At 41.3% G+C, this 17,886-nt stretch overlaps 2 protein-coding genes across 3 annotated transcripts in view; one reads left to right on the top strand and one right to left on the bottom strand.

Moving 5' to 3' along the window:
* On the bottom strand, positions 1-8,084 carry MESR4 (misexpression suppressor of ras 4). 2 transcript variants are annotated; one of them, XM_029305737.2, is made up of 2 exons: positions 7,401-8,084; positions 1-6,016 (listed from the first exon to the last, which is right to left on the bottom strand). In XM_029305737.2, the coding sequence occupies exon 2, from the start codon at positions 5,986-5,988 to the stop codon at positions 295-297; it is 5,694 nt and encodes a 1,897-aa protein (XP_029161570.1). In that variant the 5' UTR covers positions 5,989-6,016; positions 7,401-8,084; the 3' UTR covers positions 1-294. The 2 variants fall into 2 exon arrangements, with proteins under 2 accessions (XP_029161570.1, XP_029161571.1); XM_029305738.2 differs by having other exon boundaries at positions 7,790-8,084.
* A 1,269-nt stretch (positions 8,085-9,353) lies between these two features.
* The window catches only part of Not3 (CCR4-associated factor Not3), a 9,192-nt gene continuing 659 nt past the window's right edge, over positions 9,354-17,886 (top strand). The window contains exons 1-9 of the mRNA XM_029305740.2: positions 9,354-9,900; positions 11,760-11,992; positions 12,777-12,932; positions 13,026-13,205; positions 13,597-13,884; positions 14,520-14,775; positions 16,295-16,926; positions 17,029-17,238; positions 17,707-17,886. The exon at positions 17,707-17,886 is cut by the window's right edge and continues 659 nt beyond it. Of these exons, the coding sequence (XP_029161573.1) occupies positions 9,876-9,900; positions 11,760-11,992; positions 12,777-12,932; positions 13,026-13,205; positions 13,597-13,884; positions 14,520-14,775; positions 16,295-16,926; positions 17,029-17,238; positions 17,707-17,805 (2,079 nt within the window). The 5' untranslated portion in view covers positions 9,354-9,875 and the 3' untranslated portion in view covers positions 17,806-17,886. The remainder of the gene's footprint in view (positions 9,901-11,759; positions 11,993-12,776; positions 12,933-13,025; positions 13,206-13,596; positions 13,885-14,519; positions 14,776-16,294; positions 16,927-17,028; positions 17,239-17,706) is intronic.

The raw sequence follows: 17,886 nt of genomic DNA, 5'->3' as shown, positions 1-17,886 counted from the left end.
TACACAAAAACCTCATTTTTATCATTCTTACAAACTCTAGGACGTATTTACACAATTATGTACAAACATTCTCTTCTATATCGGCTTAAGAAAAATATCAACATGGAACAATGTAGTAGTATCTTTTTTTGTTCTCTTCTGTGAAAAAGAAAGAACAGAAAATTCTAGCATTACAATCCTAAAAACAACGATCCGACCGGTCGAATTTGGATTGGGACGCCCCATCACCATCACCATTATCATCATCATCATCGTCATTGTTCTGTTCGTCATCATCGTATCACGTGGCAACTATCAATCGCAATACTCGTCGGTGTTCTGCACGATGTCGTGCTTCTTTCGGCAGTCCGGACAGTACCACTTGCCCTTAGGCGGCACCATTATACCGACGCATTCAAAGTGGAACCACTCGATCCGGCAGTCCTCGCCGTCGCAGGCGATCATCTCCGACACCTCGTCGTAGGGGCAGCGACAGTAACAATAGATCTTGCCCGGTCGTTCCGCGGCCTGAGACGACGCGTTGTTCAAGGTCAACGGCGGCATCAGGTTATTCCGGCTGACCTTGGGTTGACCTTGATTGGTGGCGTCTTCGGTCTCGGACTCGCTACTGTCGCTGCTGGTCTCCGCTGGCTCGTCGGATTCTACGGGAGACTCTGGCGCGATAAACTGACGCGGCAAGGTCTCGGCTAGCACCGCTTGGGGTTGCTGGCTAGTTGTCTGCTCCATCGCCTGGGTCACCTGAGCCCTGTTAGCGTACATCTGTATAGTGGTTTTGCCGCCCAGAGAGTACTTTGACGGTTGGACAACCGTTTTGGGGTTCGGCGACGTCGTCGCCAGTGGCAACGTCGTCGTCGTCGTCGTTGTCGGCACCAGAGGCATCGCAAAGGCTGAGGGATTAGAAGCGGTCTCGAGCTTCCGCCACCTGCCACCGAACGCCGGTTGCTTGTCCTGGGGCTCGTCGTCGCTGGAATCACCGTAAAAACGCTTCGGCACGCGTTTCCTCTTGGACACTCTCTTGTTCTCCGTCTCTGAGCCGCCGGCACTCACGTGCTGGTTCGACACGCCGGTGACAGGGACAATGGATAGTGTCTGCTGCTGCTGCTGCGTCACCTCAACCTGGTGATGATCGTTGCACGCGGCGACCGGCACCTGGTTCGGCGTCAAGGACCTACTATTGGCATGGTGCAGCATCGCCGGGGAGGACGCAACGAATCCCGGATTCTTCCGGTAAAATGCCTTAGGAATGTTTAGCTTGATCGATTCCACCGCATTCGCGTTACGCTTACCTCCTCTCTCGCCCTTCCGTCGCTTTTTCGTCTTCGTCTTCCTCTTCAGGGTCTGTTGCAGCGGTTGCTGCTGCCGCTGATCCTCGACAGTTATCGTGTTCGACTCCTGGAGCGGAGTCTTCTCCAGAACACCGTTGCTGAGAGGGGTCGACGTTAGTCCTTCCTTGGTCGCTGCCGACGTCAACTGGTTCCGCTTCTCCGTTAGCAATCTGCTGGCGAGCAACTGCGGCTGCTCGTCGTAAAAATCCTCGTCCGTTTCGGTCTCCTCAGTCTCCAGGTCGGACTCCCGCAGTAACGGCTTCGCCACGGGCGTCGGGGCCTCGTTCGTCACCTCGGGGACCACCAGACCGTTCTCCACCGCGACTTCCGGTTTGGTCTCCGGCTCGACGGACTGCGACTTGTTCTCCCGCGCGATCTGTTCCCTCTCCTTCTTACCGCTGTGCTTCTCCTTCCGATTACCGGATTGCTTTCTGGACGAGCTCTCGGACGTGGAGCTATCAGAGTCAGAACTACTGCTGGAACTGTCGGAGGAGCTACCAGAAGTGCTGCTGTTGCAGCTGCAGTTGGTACCGCAGGAACAGCTGCTGGAGTCGGTGTCACTCGAGGAGTCGCTCGTGGACGACGTGCTGCCGCTCCTCTTCTTCTTCTTCGGAGTCTTCGGCTTCCGTTGCTTGTTCGCGTCGCTGTCGACGTTACGACTCGGCGTGCCGGGTGACGGGCTTCTTTTGGCCTTCGAAACCTCGTCCTGCTCGTCCGTGACCTCGTCGTCCTTGGCGGTCCTCGCCAGATCATCCTCGTTTTTTTCCTTATCGGCGGAATACACCACGAAGTAATCGTGATCCGCGAACACGATGCTCCTCAGATACGCGGCGTCGGTTTCGGGTACGCTCTCCTTCAACGCCACGTTCTTCGCGGACTCCTCCACGTCCAGGCTGGCGGCGTACGTCTTAAAATTGTCCCAGATACCGTCCATGATGCGCGCCTCCTGCTTCTTCTCCTCCTCGTTCCGCTCCATCTCGACAATGTCACTGTTCAGCGCGGCGACGTCGTCGACGACAGCAGCGGAGACCTCTTCTTCAGCGGTCTCATCCTTCTTCTTCTCTGCCGCTGTATCCTCGAGCTTGTCCTTCTCCAGGGCTTTCTCCGCGACCTTCTCGTCCTCGCTGTCTGTGTCGCTCTCGGACGACAGGTTCAGCGGGGGCAGGTCGTAAACGTCGACCCTCTTCACGGCCTCCTTGACGCTCTTCGAGGTAATTTCGACCCCGGCGACCCCCGGCGTAGCTGGGATCCCGTCGACCGTCGACGCCGCTAGGTCCGGCTGCTCGTCTCCCTCCACCGGAAGGTTCACCACGTCGATGGTACTCCTCGCGTCGACGTCCTCCACTTTAGGGGGCTCTCTGTGCGTCAGCTGGTGCTTGGCCAGGAGCTTGCGAGATATAAAGTGCTCCGCACACTCGTCGCAGCCGTAGGGTGAGTCGCCCGAGTGCAGTCTCTTGTGCACCTTCAGCGCCACCGCGCGGCTAAAACTCAGGTTACACTCCTCGCAGACGAACGCCGTGGGCGGGATGCAGAAGTGGTAAATGTGCGGCCACTTCTTTTGCACGCACTTCCGGCAGAGGACGCTCTCGGTGCCGTGCTTCCAGAACAGGTGATTCGTGATGTCTGGCTTGTTGCGGTAAGCGATGCCACATCTGTAGCATAGATGATGCAGTTTGTGCTTCCAGACGTGGTTGGAGAGCCGCTGCTGATTCCCGGTGGACTCCAGACAGACATCGCAGACGTGGTGACGCTTGCGCAGGTGAACCATGAGTCTAAAGGCGGACGGGAGGCTGGCCACTGAGCAGAGACAGCAGCGATATCGCAGGTTTACGTTCGGCGAGTAGACCCCGGGACAGAGGTGGCACAGCAGCTCGCTGTAGCTGTAGAACGTCGATTTGCACATGATGCAGATCAGGATGGTCTTCTGGTGCATCTTGCGATTGTGGAGATAGAGCTCTTTGTGCACCGCCGAGTGGAATCTGCAATGGAAGCATTCGTAGATCAGCACAGCCGGCACGTTGTACGTCCCGTTCGGGCTGGTGTACGTGCTCAGATTGAAGTAGCGGGACTCAAGCTCGTCCAGAGACCGCTTCACCCGCGCGGTGAACTGCTCCATCTGTATGATTATCGCCGGGTGCTGCGGCTGGAATTTGTGTTCCGCCAGCATGTGCAGGCCCAGTTGCTTGCCATTGATGGCAATATGTCGCGCGTGGTTGCAGTAGACGCAAACGGGACTGGCAGCCTCGATGCAGCGCTTCAGCAGGTCCTCCAGCTCCATGCTGTCCAGAGTGCCCTCGACGTTCAGGTCGATGCACGGTGTGTCCTCGCCAGCCAGCGCGATGCCGTCGACCGTACGCTGATCCCTTTTCGGCGTGTCCTCGGCCTCGTTGTTCGTTCCTCCGTGGAGTTCCTCCGCGTTGGACGAGATGGTGACGCTAGTTCCATTCCCTTCTTGAGTTTGTCGGCCCTCGTTGTCTCTGGTGTCGTTACATCTGTCGTTACCCTCGACCTCTTCGATCTCTTCGACTTCTTCAGCTTCTTCAGCTTCTTCAGCGTCCTCTTCGTTTTCCTCCGGATTGCTGTCCACCACCGCCAATTTATCGCTGTCGGAATCGCTGTCGTCCAGCTCGTGGCTGCCGTTGATGTCCCTCTCCGTCCTGGAACCGTTCAACATTCTCTCCTTCGATGAGCCCTGGGCGTTGTTGTTTTTCTCGGACCTTTTGCTCCCGGTGATGGTGCTCGCGACGCTGAACTGCGAGTTTCTGTTGCAGATTTTTATGATCAGGCTCCTGTCGGATGTGACTACGGTGTTGAACGAGGCCGAGGCTTGAGATTCAGTGGCTTCCTTTTTCTCTTCTTCATCTTTTTCGACGTCTTCAGCATCCTTTTCCTTGGACTGCGGGTCCAGAGCGTGGGACTCGTGTTGCGGGCTGAACAGCGACCGATTGATGGGACTTGGTGTATTTTCCGGGCTGTCGAAGCCGCGAAAGTCGCTCCCGACTTCAGGCTCGGACATGGCGTTCGCTTTTGCGTCGTTCATCGGAGTCTCTTCAGCTTCGGGCTGGATCGGACTAGACGGTCTCGAATCAATGGAGCGTATCAGGTCGGTATCGCTCTTGTCGCAGGTCTCGTTGCCTTCGATGCTCATCTTACATTCGTTCGTGGTGTACATCGAGTCTTCTTCTTTCTCGTTCCTGTCCCTCTCACCTGTATAACGCGACACTTCCATGATAGTCTCGGTCACGCTGTCGTAAGGCTCGTCATGATCGAGCTGGCGACTCGGCGACACTTCCTCCGGCTTCCTGTCGCAATTGTTAAACAATCCCGCGTCCTTGTTCACTACCTGCTCGTCGTTCTCGTCGGACGAGTCGCCGCCTATGTATCTGGACACCTCCATTATCGTCTCGGTAACCGTGTCCCTGGGTAATAAATTATTCGTTAGCTCTCTTTGGACATCCGGCCGGCTTTTCGCGCCCAGCTTCCTCGTCGACGCAATCGGCGGCTTCTCTTGGCGGGAATTTTGCGCCACGTCTCCTCCTCCTCCACCATGCTTGCTCTTGCTGTGCTTGATCGCCTTCTTCGGTGGTCCCTTGCCTCCGAGATTCGTAGCCTTCTCCGGTGGAAGGACAGTCGCCGGGATGGCGCTGTCCACGTGCGTGGAATCGGACAGCGGCGTCGAGGAGCCGTATCCCAGCTCTTTATCCGTGTCCGAGGACAGTGCTAGACTGCAGGTACTCGCGTGCGTGCCCGCGTCCTGCCTGCATATGGTGCAGACGGGCGTGCTGGCGGCGTCAAGGACATCCTGCTTCAAGGTCGGCGCGCAGTAATGCTCGAAGAAGTCGTCGGTCTCTGAGAAGACCCTCTCGCAGCTGCAACAGACTAGGTAGCAAGAGCCCTTGAAGGCGTCGTAGAAATCCTCGACCGAGGTGAACGCCATCTCCGGGACGCTGTGCTTTTTCATCAGGTGGTAGGATAGTCTCTCCGCCTGGCCGAACATCCCGAGGCAGTAGAGGCATATGTGACGCTTGTGTATGTCCCGCATGTGCAAGAACAGATTCCAGTTCTCGAAGTAGGTGCCGCACGCCGCGCACAGGTAAACCTTTCGGGTGATCTTAAAGTTGCTGGCGCCGGCATGCGACACGGAGGCGCCCGTTTCCGAGGTGCTCGGCATCGGACTTGCGCTGGGATTGCAGACGCACGAGTTCTGCTTCGCACCGGAGGGATCGCAGACCGTCCACATGTGACACTTAGAGCATTTGTATCTCGCGGACGGCTGAAGACCCAGATACTGAGCGTATTCCGTGATCTTCCGCTCCCGCTTCACCTCAGTCTTCCTATCCTTGCCGCTCCGCGCATTGAGACGCGCTTCCGGTGCGCTATTCCTCGGACCGGCCGTGTGATGGATCTTCCGAGCCTGGTCCAGGATCCGTTTCTTGAAACCCTTGAAGAGTTTTGGATTAGGTACCGTATTCTTATTACCAGGTAAATCCTTCGCTATGATAGAATTGTTGAAGCGCTGTCTCTCCTCGAGCGCATTCGCGTACACGTCGTCCTGGATGGAATGTCTCAATGCGTTACCCAGTGTCGAGTCCTTGAGTCGTTGCTGTTCCTCCAAGATGTTCCACATATCTATAAGTTTACTTTCTCCATCCTCATCTTCCATAATAACGCAAACTGCTGTGGCGAGTTACCTGAAATAAACAATTACATGTTGAATCTGTATGTTTTTATACACATAATATATGTGATTATTTATTAAAAATCTGATGTAATGTTTCGAGTCTGGAGAATTAAAAAAATTATTATAATTAAGTGATTAATGATGAAAACAACAAATATATTTATTTACTATTAAAAGGAATATTTAAAAGGAATATTTAAAAGGAAAGTAGCAATTCCAGGTGACATAAGATAAAATGAAGCGTGAGCAAAGATTTTTCTTTCTTTTCATCACAAGAACATTCATCAATGCACTCACTAAAAATCATCAAAATTCAGTGTGTCATTTTGCATTGTAACCCAGGGAGTAAGTTCAGTATGTTATTTTGATGTTGGATAACGTCATTTGATGTTATTTTGACATCGAAAAATGTCATTAGACATCAAAGTGACATTATTTTGCATTGTAAACAATGTAGCAAGTTTAGTATGTCATTTTGATGTTGAATAATATCATTAGATAACAAAGTGAAATCATTTTGCATCGTAACCCAGGTTGCAAGTTCAGTATGTCATTTTGACGTTGAACAATATCATTATATGTCACTTGAACGTCATTAGACATTATTTTGACATCAAATGATGTTATTAGACATAAAAATAACATCATTTTACATCGTAATCCAAGTAGAAAGTTCAGTATATTATTTTGATGTTAAACAACATCATTAGACGTCATTAGATGTATCTTTAACATCAAATGATATCATTAGACATCAAGCAAAGTCATTTTGCATCGTAACCCTGGTAACAGGATCAGTATATCATTTTGACATTGAATAACATCATTAGATGTCACTTGGATGTCATTAAACGTTATTTTGACATCAAATAATGTCATTAAACATCAAAGTGATGTCATTTTCACATCTCATAACATCAGTTTGCTACTTAGGAATTTGCACATAATACATAGGCAGTTAGAAACTAATCTCTTCTCTTCCCGAGACTTTCTTGTACAATAAAAATTCTCAGACCCAAACCATGTCACACAGTCATCTATTACACTTGGGAAGAAAAAATAATCGAATCTAAACATCATTGATCAAATTTGGAATCCAAATTTGGTCAATATGACGTCAAATGAACATTATTTCGCCTTTTCTCTTTCATTCGGGCTAATTACACGAACCAAAACATTAAAGAATCAAATATACACAGGTCCGCGAAGACGTCCTTGATGGCGGGACGTAAAATCGCGACGAGGACTCTCTCCTCAAAAATAATTCCAGGAAGTCGGGACGACGCAGTAACGTGGATAACGAGGAAAAAAAAAAAAAAAAATTACCACGCGCGAGAACGACTCGACCAGGGCGTTCGTCTCTATCGAGGCCCCGAGATCTCACGAGAACTCACCTCCTCGGGGCTCCAGGCGGAGGGTCGAGGCTACGTCGGGCGTCGTTTCGAGGACGCGCGGTCCGCGAACGAATATCCTATATCCTCGGCGCTTTTTTCCTCCCCGACGTGGTTTCCCTGGTCGCGGTGTACACACAACGGCAAGAAGGTTAGTAAAATGGCGTCTTGCGAGCGAGCGCTCGCACCGTCCGTGCGTTCAACACGTTCCCAGTGATGCCACCTTTTGTCATAACGATCCGCACGCTATGGCTCGCCCTGACAGTACACCGTCTCTCCCGCGAGGAGGTTAGCTTCTCGGTTCCTCGAGCTCGAAACTGCGACTCGAATGGCCGAACGTTCGGGACGCTATTATTATTATTAGTGTTATTATTATTATTATTATTAACTACCGCGGTAGCTATCGTCCGGATGATGCACCGGTGACAAGCGAGCGCGAATGCCCAGTCGCTTCTCCGTTGCTGCTAATGCTCGCCGCGCGAAATCTCGAATGGCGATGCATCTCTTCATGGGATGCGCGTTCACTGGTTCCTCTCGCACCACCGCAGGCTGGTTCGCTGGATAAATTCCAACCTCACTTCATAACGAACGAAGTTACGAGGGACGAGAAGCTCTCCCGGCGAGCGCGAATGCCGGCGGCATTCGAAAACCTCTCTTTTGCCGAAAACCTACGTAGCCTACGATTAGCGAAATTCTCTTGATTATCGCCGCGCAGAGCGTCGCGGGAAAAAAGTGCGCGAGCCTGCGCGGGTCCTCCGTTTACGAACGCACCGAGATACATTCCGAAATTTAAGGCTTGTCGCGCAATGCGAGAGTAGAAAATTGGAAATAGGCGGTGTTTGTTCCCAGGTAGCAAATGTACGTCATTTTGACGTAATAATGCCATTTTGACGTTTAATGAATACATTTTGACATTTAATGACGCCATTTTGACGTTTAATGACGTTTGATAACATCATTTTGACGGCAATGACGTCACTTTGACTTTTGATGATGTCGCATGACGTCATTTTGCCGTTTAATGACGTCATTTTCATGTTAATGGTATCATTGACGTTTAATTACGCCAAAATGACGTCATAGTGGCGTTTAATATAAAAGTTTATGTAATGGAAATAAGAAATAGAAAAGCATGTATCAATTTTTTTAAGGTTTCTTAGGTTTCATTCCACAATAGATTGCAAATACTAGTTTCGGATTAACTAATTAGAGTAAAACAACTTGTCAGCTGATTCACGCAACTGGCAACCAAGGCATTTCAAGCTTGTAGACCCAGCTTTAAAAAATTGACTAATCACTGTCGAGTATTTTCATTATACTTGATTGTGATTGGTCAATTTTTTAAAGCTTCGGTAGTGTGCATAATAGAGAAAATATTATGACTAAACATTAGGAATAAGAATCATTTAAAAATAATTAAAATTGAAAAGATTCTAATATACAAAAATAGAAATTCGGGTATAAAAACCCCGCGCACAATAGAAAAAATATTAGAAATAAATATCAAAAGAAATAAAAAATATTTTCAAATAATAAAAAAAATCAGGAAGAATAACTCTGATATAAAAATAAAAATACAAATTTGATTATAAAAAATTAGTAAAGGCTAATAAACTAACAAAGAGCATTTAAATGTATATTTGTATATCAGACAGTTTTTTTGATTTTATTTAAAATAAATTATTTATAAATATTTTTATTAAAATTATAAAAATTATAAACGTCATTTAATAAAAATAATATTTTTCAAAATAAAATTTTAATTTTACTTGTAAAAATATTATTTTTATTAAAATTTAAATTTTATAATAAAAATAAAAAACAAAATTTTTTTATTGCGCATAGGGCCTTAAAATCGCCTATTGTAGACGTGGCGTAAATAACCGGCCGGTCGCTAGCGCCACAAAAATCCAGTAGTCACGTGACGTCTCACAACAAAGAAGAGGCATGCGGACGTCGCATTTCCGAACGTACAACCGAAAGAGAATCTAGAATACAGTTTGTGCGCGAATTTACGTCGATGTGTATACGCTTTATTCCACGGTACCATCTTGTTTCCTCGCATACATCACATCGCATCTCGCATAAATATATATCACATTTGTTGATGCTACATAGCTGCTGCTCGCGAGAGCCGACTATATTGCGGAGGAAAAAAAAAAACAAGATCATCGCACCGTCATACGTTGTATACGTACGATACATATATAAGTTTACACGTTCGTGCGAGGAAAAATCTCTAGAAAGAGAGTGAGAAAGGAGAGAAGAGAAGAGAAGAGGATCTCCCTCGCGGACGGCTGTTCTCGGGGACTCGTTGTCATTTGAAAACGGAAGCCATCTTGTCTGGCGGAGCCTTCCATATTAAAATACGAGGAATTAACAGTCCAGGCTCCACTCGTCCCGTACAAATTGCCCCCGTGTCCCTTCCTAACACGTCTGGACTATGCGCGAACCATTTCGCCGCGCGTCCACATAGCCATGGCTGCGACAAGGAAGTTGCAAGGTGAGGAAAGAAAGACCCGCCGCGCGTCCCTTCGACCCTCGACGACTGTTTACATTCGGTCGTAGGGTCCCCGTCCGCAAACCCGCCGTTTCCTCCGTTTCCCTCGGTTTTTCCGACCCCTCCGCGGCCCGCGAATTTTCACGCCGACTTTTCCCGCGAATTTGACGTTTCGCGGCGAACCTTGTTCAATTAGCGTCGTCCTCGAGCGGGATCGCGCGGCTTCCAAGTCTCTTCTGAGAGATTATTCTTATTTCGAGACTAGTTTTGCGTATTGTTTCCCTGATATCGTTTGTTTCCCTCTTTTGTATTCTCCATAGAATACAGCTGTTTATTTGACACTTATACGGCATAACCTTTAAAAGCTTCTTTTACTTTGGATATATATATTTTTTTTATGAAGTATAGCATAATACGATGTAAGGATGACATAAAATGATATGTACTGTGGCCTTAAAAGCTACTTAGATAGTTTTTTTTAATCATTGTATTAATAGGGTGTTACGGTTATCAAAAATCTTTGTTACGCAGCTTTGTTACATTTAATTGTTTTTTGTTTCAGTTTCTTTAACTTTCAGATTTTCATTTTGCAAAAATAGTTTTTCTAGAATTTTCATACGTCTGTGATAAATATCCCAGGTAGCAAACTGACGTCATTAAATGTCAAAATGATGTCATTTAATGTCAAAATAATGTCTAATGAAATCAAAATGACATTATTCGACGTCAAAATGACGTATATTTGCGACCTGGGATGTATACATATGTATCGATGAATGAAACATAATTTTTTATTCTGATAATTAAGTAAAATAATTAACCGGTCACTTAAATTAAATTAGGAATTAAAAAAGAGCAGTGTACATACATATATATTTGTTTAACATTATTCTGTGTAATGGAATATATTATAAAATAATACATACCGTGGTCTTGAAATTCATTTGGATAGTTTTTTTTTAATCATTGTATGTATAAATAGATTGTCAGGATTGTCAAAGTCTTTGATACGCAGTTTTGTAACATTTACTATAATTGCAGTCTCTTCAACTTTTCAGATTTTTATTTTGTAAATGTAATTTTTCTAGAATTTGCTTACGTCTCTGTGCTAAGTGTCCCAAGTAGCAAACTGTCATTAAATATCAAAATGATGTTACTTGATGTCAGAATAACATTTAATGGCGTTATTTGATATTAAAATGACGTACGTTTGCTACCTGGGATGTATTGATGAATGAAACAATTTTTTATCCAGATAATTTAGTGAAATAATTAACTGGTCAATTGAAGATTGAGCAGTGTACATACATATATATTTGTTTAAAATTATTCTGTAATAGGGTATATCATAAAATAATACATACCATGGTCTCGAAATCCATTTGAATATTTTTTTTAATCATTGTATGCATAAATGGGGTGTTACAGTTGTCAAAATCTTTGTTACACAGTTTTGTAAGATTTATTATAATTTCAGTCTCTGTAACTTTTCAAATTTCTATTTTGCAAAAGTAGTTTTTCTAGAATTCCCATACGTCTCTGTGATAAATATTCCAAGTAGCAAACTGACATCAAAATAATGTCATTTTGACATCTAATGATGTCATTCAACGTCAAAATAACGTCTAATGATGTTATGCAATGTCAAAATGACATAAATTTGTTAATTGGGATGTATACATAAGTATCCATGAATAAAACATAATTTTTTATCCAGATAATTAAGTACAATAATTAACCAACCAATTGAATTAAATTAGAAATTGAAAAAGAGCAGTGTACATACATATATATTTGTTTAAAATTATTTTAGCATTATCTGATATACAGTGACTTTGAAAAAAATTGTTTTAACATTTCAGGTGAAATAGATCGGTGCCTTAAAAAAGTAACGGAAGGTGTAGAGACCTTTGAGGATATTTGGCAAAAAGTTCATAATGCCACCAACAGCAATCAGAAGGAAAAGTACGAGGCTGATCTCAAGAAAGAAATTAAGAAGCTTCAAAGGTTACGCGATCAAATTAAGAGCTGGATCGCATCGGGTGAAATAAAGGATAAGAGTACATTGCTCGACTATCGGAAATTGATCGAAACTGTAAGTATTTTTGTCTAGTATTTAATATCATACATGCGCATATCTATAATTTTATCATGATACTACTATATAATAATATAGTTTTATAATAACTAATTTATATATATATATATATATATATATATATATATATATATAATATAATACAATTAAGATTAAATCACAGCTCTAATATATTAAATATAAATCACAAATAAGAAAGGCCTAAAGAGCCATATGCGGATGTTGCTGCGTATATTTCCAACAAAAATTAAGTTTTCGTTGGAAATAAACCGTGCACAAGGCACGTATCATTCTCGGTGTATTACAAGACTTAAAATTTGAAATGATCTCACACTTGAAATTTAATTTTAAAAACCCTCTAATCTCCCTATGGAAATAAATAAATAAATGCGAGAGAAAAATATAGATCCGAAAGTCGTTGAATCGGGAATTGAACCCGAGACCTTTCGCTTGCCGGGATCTATAATTTTCTCTTGCATTTATTTATTTATTTCCATAGGGGGGTTTTTTAGAAGGTTTTTTAAATTAAATCTCAAGTATGAGATTATTTCAAATTTTAACCGTGCCTTGTGCACGGTTTATTTCCAACGAAAACTTAATTTTCATTGGAAATGTACGCAGCAACATCCGCGTATGACTCTTTAGGTCTTTCTTATTTGTGATTTATATTTAATATAATATAATATAATAATAATAATAATAATAATAATAACAATAATAATAATAATAATAATATAATTTTATCATAAATAATAAATTATGGATACTTTACGTGTTGCAGCAAATGGAAAGATTTAAAGTTGTGGAGAGAGAGACAAAAACAAAGGCTTACTCTAAAGAAGGTTTAGGTGCGGCTCAAAAATTAGACCCAGCTCAGAAGGAGAAAGACGAGGTTACTAATTGGCTCGCAAATTCTATAGACGCTCTCAATCTACAGGTACTATATTATTACATCGATAACATTTTGGATTGACTTCGATAAACAGTGGTACGAGTTGCTGTAATGCATCTGTTATTATTTTTGATACAGATGGATACTTTTGAATCGGAAATAGAATCGTTACAAGCGGGAAAGAAGAAAAGAATAGACAAGGATAAGCAAGATAGGGTAGACGAATTGAAAACGAAACTTGACAAGCATCGTTATCATATTCGTAAACTAGAAACGTTATTGCGTATGCTTGACAATATGTCTGTTGAAGTCAACACAGTGAGTTTTTTTTTAATTTTAGATTGACATGTAAAAACCATGTATATACTGTATTGTGATACATTTTATTACAGAATAATTTTTGTAATTTTTTTATTTATATTATATATTTAATATATCTTATGGATTTATATATTTAATATTTAATTATATTAACTAATATTTAATATCAAATAATATTAATGGTAAAAAAAATATATATATATATATATTAATATATTAATATTAATACTTAATATATAAATTAATACTAATTATTTAATCTTATATATTTAATATATCTTGTAGATTTATATATTTATATATTTAATTATATGTTTTTTATTATTATTTATATATTTAATTATATGTTTTTTTATTCATTTTATTTTTTTCTGGAAATTGTCAACAGATTAAAAGGATAAAGGATGATGTTGAGTATTACATCGAATCTTCGCAAGATCCTGACTTTGAAGAGAACGAGTATATTTACGATGACATTATCGGCCTCGATGAAGTCGAGCTGTCCGGGGTTGGCATACCCTCGTCAGCGACGACGGATAGCAACAACAGCAACGAAACCGGCGGCACGCCGACTTCGACCAATTCTTGTACTTCGCCTATACCGTCGCCGTCATTGAGCTCGACTATGCATAATCACTCGAGTGACAGCTCTACGGATAACGATAAGAAAACAAAGGTTTATTTTCGATTCTCATTTCGCAAGAAGAAATCCATATTTGACACTAGATGTTCCATGGGAAATTGCAAATTTTTTAATGCACACAGTTATTGGGGAAACAAAAATTGTGTTGGAAAGAGGAAAGTCTGCAGTTTTTAATGGATATAAATAAAATGTTTGAATACCAGTTTATTTTATTGATAAAACATAATGAAAACAGTGCTAATAATCACATATGTAAGCTAATGATAACTATTTTTGAAGTGTGCATTATTTAAATTTTTCTAACATGTCATTTTTAATGTTATTGACGATCCTTTTAATAGCTGCTATTAAATCTGGTACTGTTGAAAATATTCATCATTAGTTTATGTGATTTTTAGCACTTTTTTTATTACTTTTTATCAATAAAATATGCAATATATACAGACATTTTATTTATATCCATTAAAAATTGCACTTTTTCCTTTTTCTAACACAATTTTTATTTTCTCAACAACTCCATGCATTAAAATATGACAGCTGATTAGTTTTACAGGGTGTCCCATATTTTCTATGGGACACCCTGTAGAAATTGAGCTAGAAAAATAAAAATCGATAAGATCTGTAGGATTAGGATACAGAGAGCATCAGATATCGCTGTTTGATTTCAGCCTGTGAAACCAACAGCAGTCAGACCGCTACTGAGTACACAAGCGAGCATTCCAACCACGGGAAGCACTGCCACCATAAAATCGAGCATACTGTCGAGCAGCACTCCGAGCAAAGCCATTCCCATGACGCCTAGCCACAGCTCGCCTAGTTCTACGAGTAATCACATTGCCACCACTAACGCCGGCAATTTCGCCACCGTAGCTGCCTCGCACAGCAGTTCGCAAACCATCCATTCTACCTCCAATAAAACATCCAGTAAGATGCTTTTTTTTCGTATTTCATATTTAAACAGCTAAGAGCCAAACGCGGTTGATTAAAGTTATTAATTATTAAAGTATAAATAATTATTTATATATAATTTATGTAATTTATATAATTTATATATTTATATAATATATATAATATATAATTTATATATTTAAGTATATATAATTATTAATTTCTTGATATTGGATCAAGGAGAATTGATGTTCTGTGCATAACGAAAATTAATTCTTGAAACTGACGCTTGGCTTGTATTTGTTATATACAGGGTGTTTTAAAAGTCCTATAATAGTTAAATATCTCGAAAACAAAGGCTTTTTGAGAAAAATGTTTCAAAGGCCACGTAAAATTTATTTTGAAAATTTTCAATGGAAACCCTTATTTTTTTATTATATATTTATGTAACTTATTTCAAAAGATTTTCAAAACACTATAATGAAATTTTTTTCTGTTCCATACAAAGAATTTTTCTAGTTATGAGATTGAAAAATACAGTATTTTTTAAATATAAAGTATAAAATATCTTGTAAAACGTTGTGTTTTCGGTAATCTTACATTAATACTTTTATGCATAGAATAATAAGGCCAATCAATTCTAAAGAAAACGCATAATTGTTTTTAAGAAAAAATATATTGTAAATTGCATACATTAAAAAAAAATATAAGGTAAGATTATCGAAAACTAAATATTTTACAAGATATTTTGTATTTTATGTCAAAAAAATACTGTAAACTTTTCAAGCATTATAATTTAAGAACCACTGAATGAAAAAAATACTCTCGCATTTATTTCCTTAGGGGGAAACAGGGGATGTATGGAATTAAATCTCTTGTAGAGATTATTCCAATTTTAAATCTTGGCCGTGACCAAGTAAAATTTGGTGCCTTGTGCACAGGTTTTTAATTCTAACGAAAAAATTTAGTTTCGTTGGGATAACGCACTATCATCCGCGATTTGGCTCTTATTGCCTGTTTGACACTTTAAATTTAGAAAAAAATACTTTATTATAGGGATTTTCATTAAAAAATTTCAAAGTAAATTTTTAAATATTTTATAATCACTAAAATTACTATTTAAGCTCTATAACTTTTATTTAAAACATTTTTTTCAAAAAGCCTTCGTTTTCGAGATATTTAAGTGCTGTAGAATATTTTTGGAACACCCTGCATATATTATTCATTTAAATTAAATATATATATATATCACATCGAGAGCCTCGGTAAAAGTCTCAGTTTTTTTCATACACATGAAAATACACCAGACTATTTGTTACTTACCTAATAATTTTTATAATCATAATATATTAATATATAAATAATTATATTAATATTAATATTAATTATAATAATATTTATATTAATAATAATAATAAATATTATATTAATATTAATAATTGATAGAAATATAATTATTAATAATTATATTTGTTAGCTACCTAATAATTAGTTATCTAATAATTATTCGATGTTAAACAAAATCTTTAAATCTCTTCTCCAATTCTTCTTACAGCTCACAACAACGAGAACCTCCTGTCATCGTCCACGTCCAGTGTTACGTCAAACGTGCCACAAACGGTTACGCAGCATAATACCACTAACAACAACAATAGCAACTCGGCGCCAGCACAGACGACGCAGCACGTGCTGCACAGCCAGCAGAGCCAGAATCACAACAGCGAGGCGGAGATGATCACGTCGATACCGCCGTCCTCGTCGTCGCCGCAGTCGTCGGTCAGCAGTAGATCTTCGCCGTTGCCCGCTAATTCCTGCTCGCCAGCACCGTCCACTGCCAATGGTCTCATCCCCAAGCTTCCCGATGGGAACATGTCCTCACTGAAATCCATTGCCCAACAAGTGATCGTTCGAGCAGGCCTCGACATACCACCCTCCGAACCGAGCAGAAACATCTTCGACAGCACCAAGACGAGCAACAGTAGCGGCAACAGCGTTACGTCGGAAGCGCACATTCCTCCGCTGCTCGGGGTCGCCCCTCTCGGGCCCGTGCCCCTGCAGAGGGAACACCAGCTGCAGTTCCAGATGATGGAGTCCGCGTACTGTCACATGCCGCATCCGTCTGACTCGGAGAGGCTGCGCTCGTACTTGCCGAGAAACACTTGCACCACGCCGCCCTACTATCAGCAGGTATATTTCTCTATCCTAAGTGGTTCAGATCGACGTCTCGTCTCTATCCGACGACTAGAACAGATCAGCTGACACTCCCTGACATCTGCGTGCTTCGATTAGGTTCAGCTTCCCCATTCGGACACCGTGGAGTTCTTCCAACGCCTTTCCACAGAGACCCTATTCTTCATATTTTATTATATGGAGGGGTCTAAAGGACAGTACTTGGCAGCGAAAGCCCTGAAGAAGCAAAGCTGGAGGTTTCACACCAAGTATATGATGTGGTTTCAAAGGCACGAGGAACCGAAAGTTATTAATGAGGAATATGAACAGGTAAATTTTTTTTTTTAACTTGACTAAATCTTTTAATTAAATATTATTTTGTTAATTAAAATATATAAAAGTATTAAAATTATTAAAAATATTAAATACTAAAAATATTAAAATTAAATGTAACATTAAATCTGACAAAATGTATATTTGACTTGAATATTAATAAATAAACAAAATAATAAAAAAAAACAATAAATAAAATAATTTAGTTGAAAGATTTAGTCAAGTTAAAAAATTTTTTTTAGTGCACTTGATCACTTAATTTGATCATTCATTAATCCATAATACAGGATGTTTCAAAAACATGGAATAAAATCATTACTGTTTGAAAGGGAGGGTCATGTATAAATTTTAAAATAATCACTGCTAGATGTCTTTCAGTGCGGTTTCCTGATTTTGAAATTTATTCCATCTTTTTGTAACGCCCTGCGTTTTGCTGAAACTCTACGAGATATGTTTGCGTTTCAGGGAACGTACATTTATTTTGACTACGAGAAATGGGGACAGAGGAAGAAGGAAGGATTTACTTTCGAGTATAAGTACTTAGAGGACAGAGACTTGAATTAATACAGCTTTGTCGCTCGTTGAAGTCTTCGAGATACGCCATTTCCGTATCGTGTATTGTGTTTCTGAAATTCAGCGGATGAT

This window comes from Nylanderia fulva, unplaced genomic scaffold (assembly GCF_048542155.1).
Source record: "Nylanderia fulva isolate GAGA-0341 unplaced genomic scaffold, ASM4854215v1 Scaffold60, whole genome shotgun sequence".
Classification (NCBI taxonomy): domain Eukaryota; kingdom Metazoa; phylum Arthropoda; class Insecta; order Hymenoptera; family Formicidae; genus Nylanderia; species Nylanderia fulva.
The sequence above is the reverse complement of the archived record's forward strand: the minus strand, read 5'-3'. Positions and strand labels throughout refer to the sequence as shown.

Bases quoted from the DNA above. Each gene is read 5' to 3' on its own strand.
- MESR4 (XM_029305737.2), bottom strand. From the start codon at position 5,988: ATGGAAGATGAGGATGGAGAAAGTAAACTTATAGATATGTGGAACATC.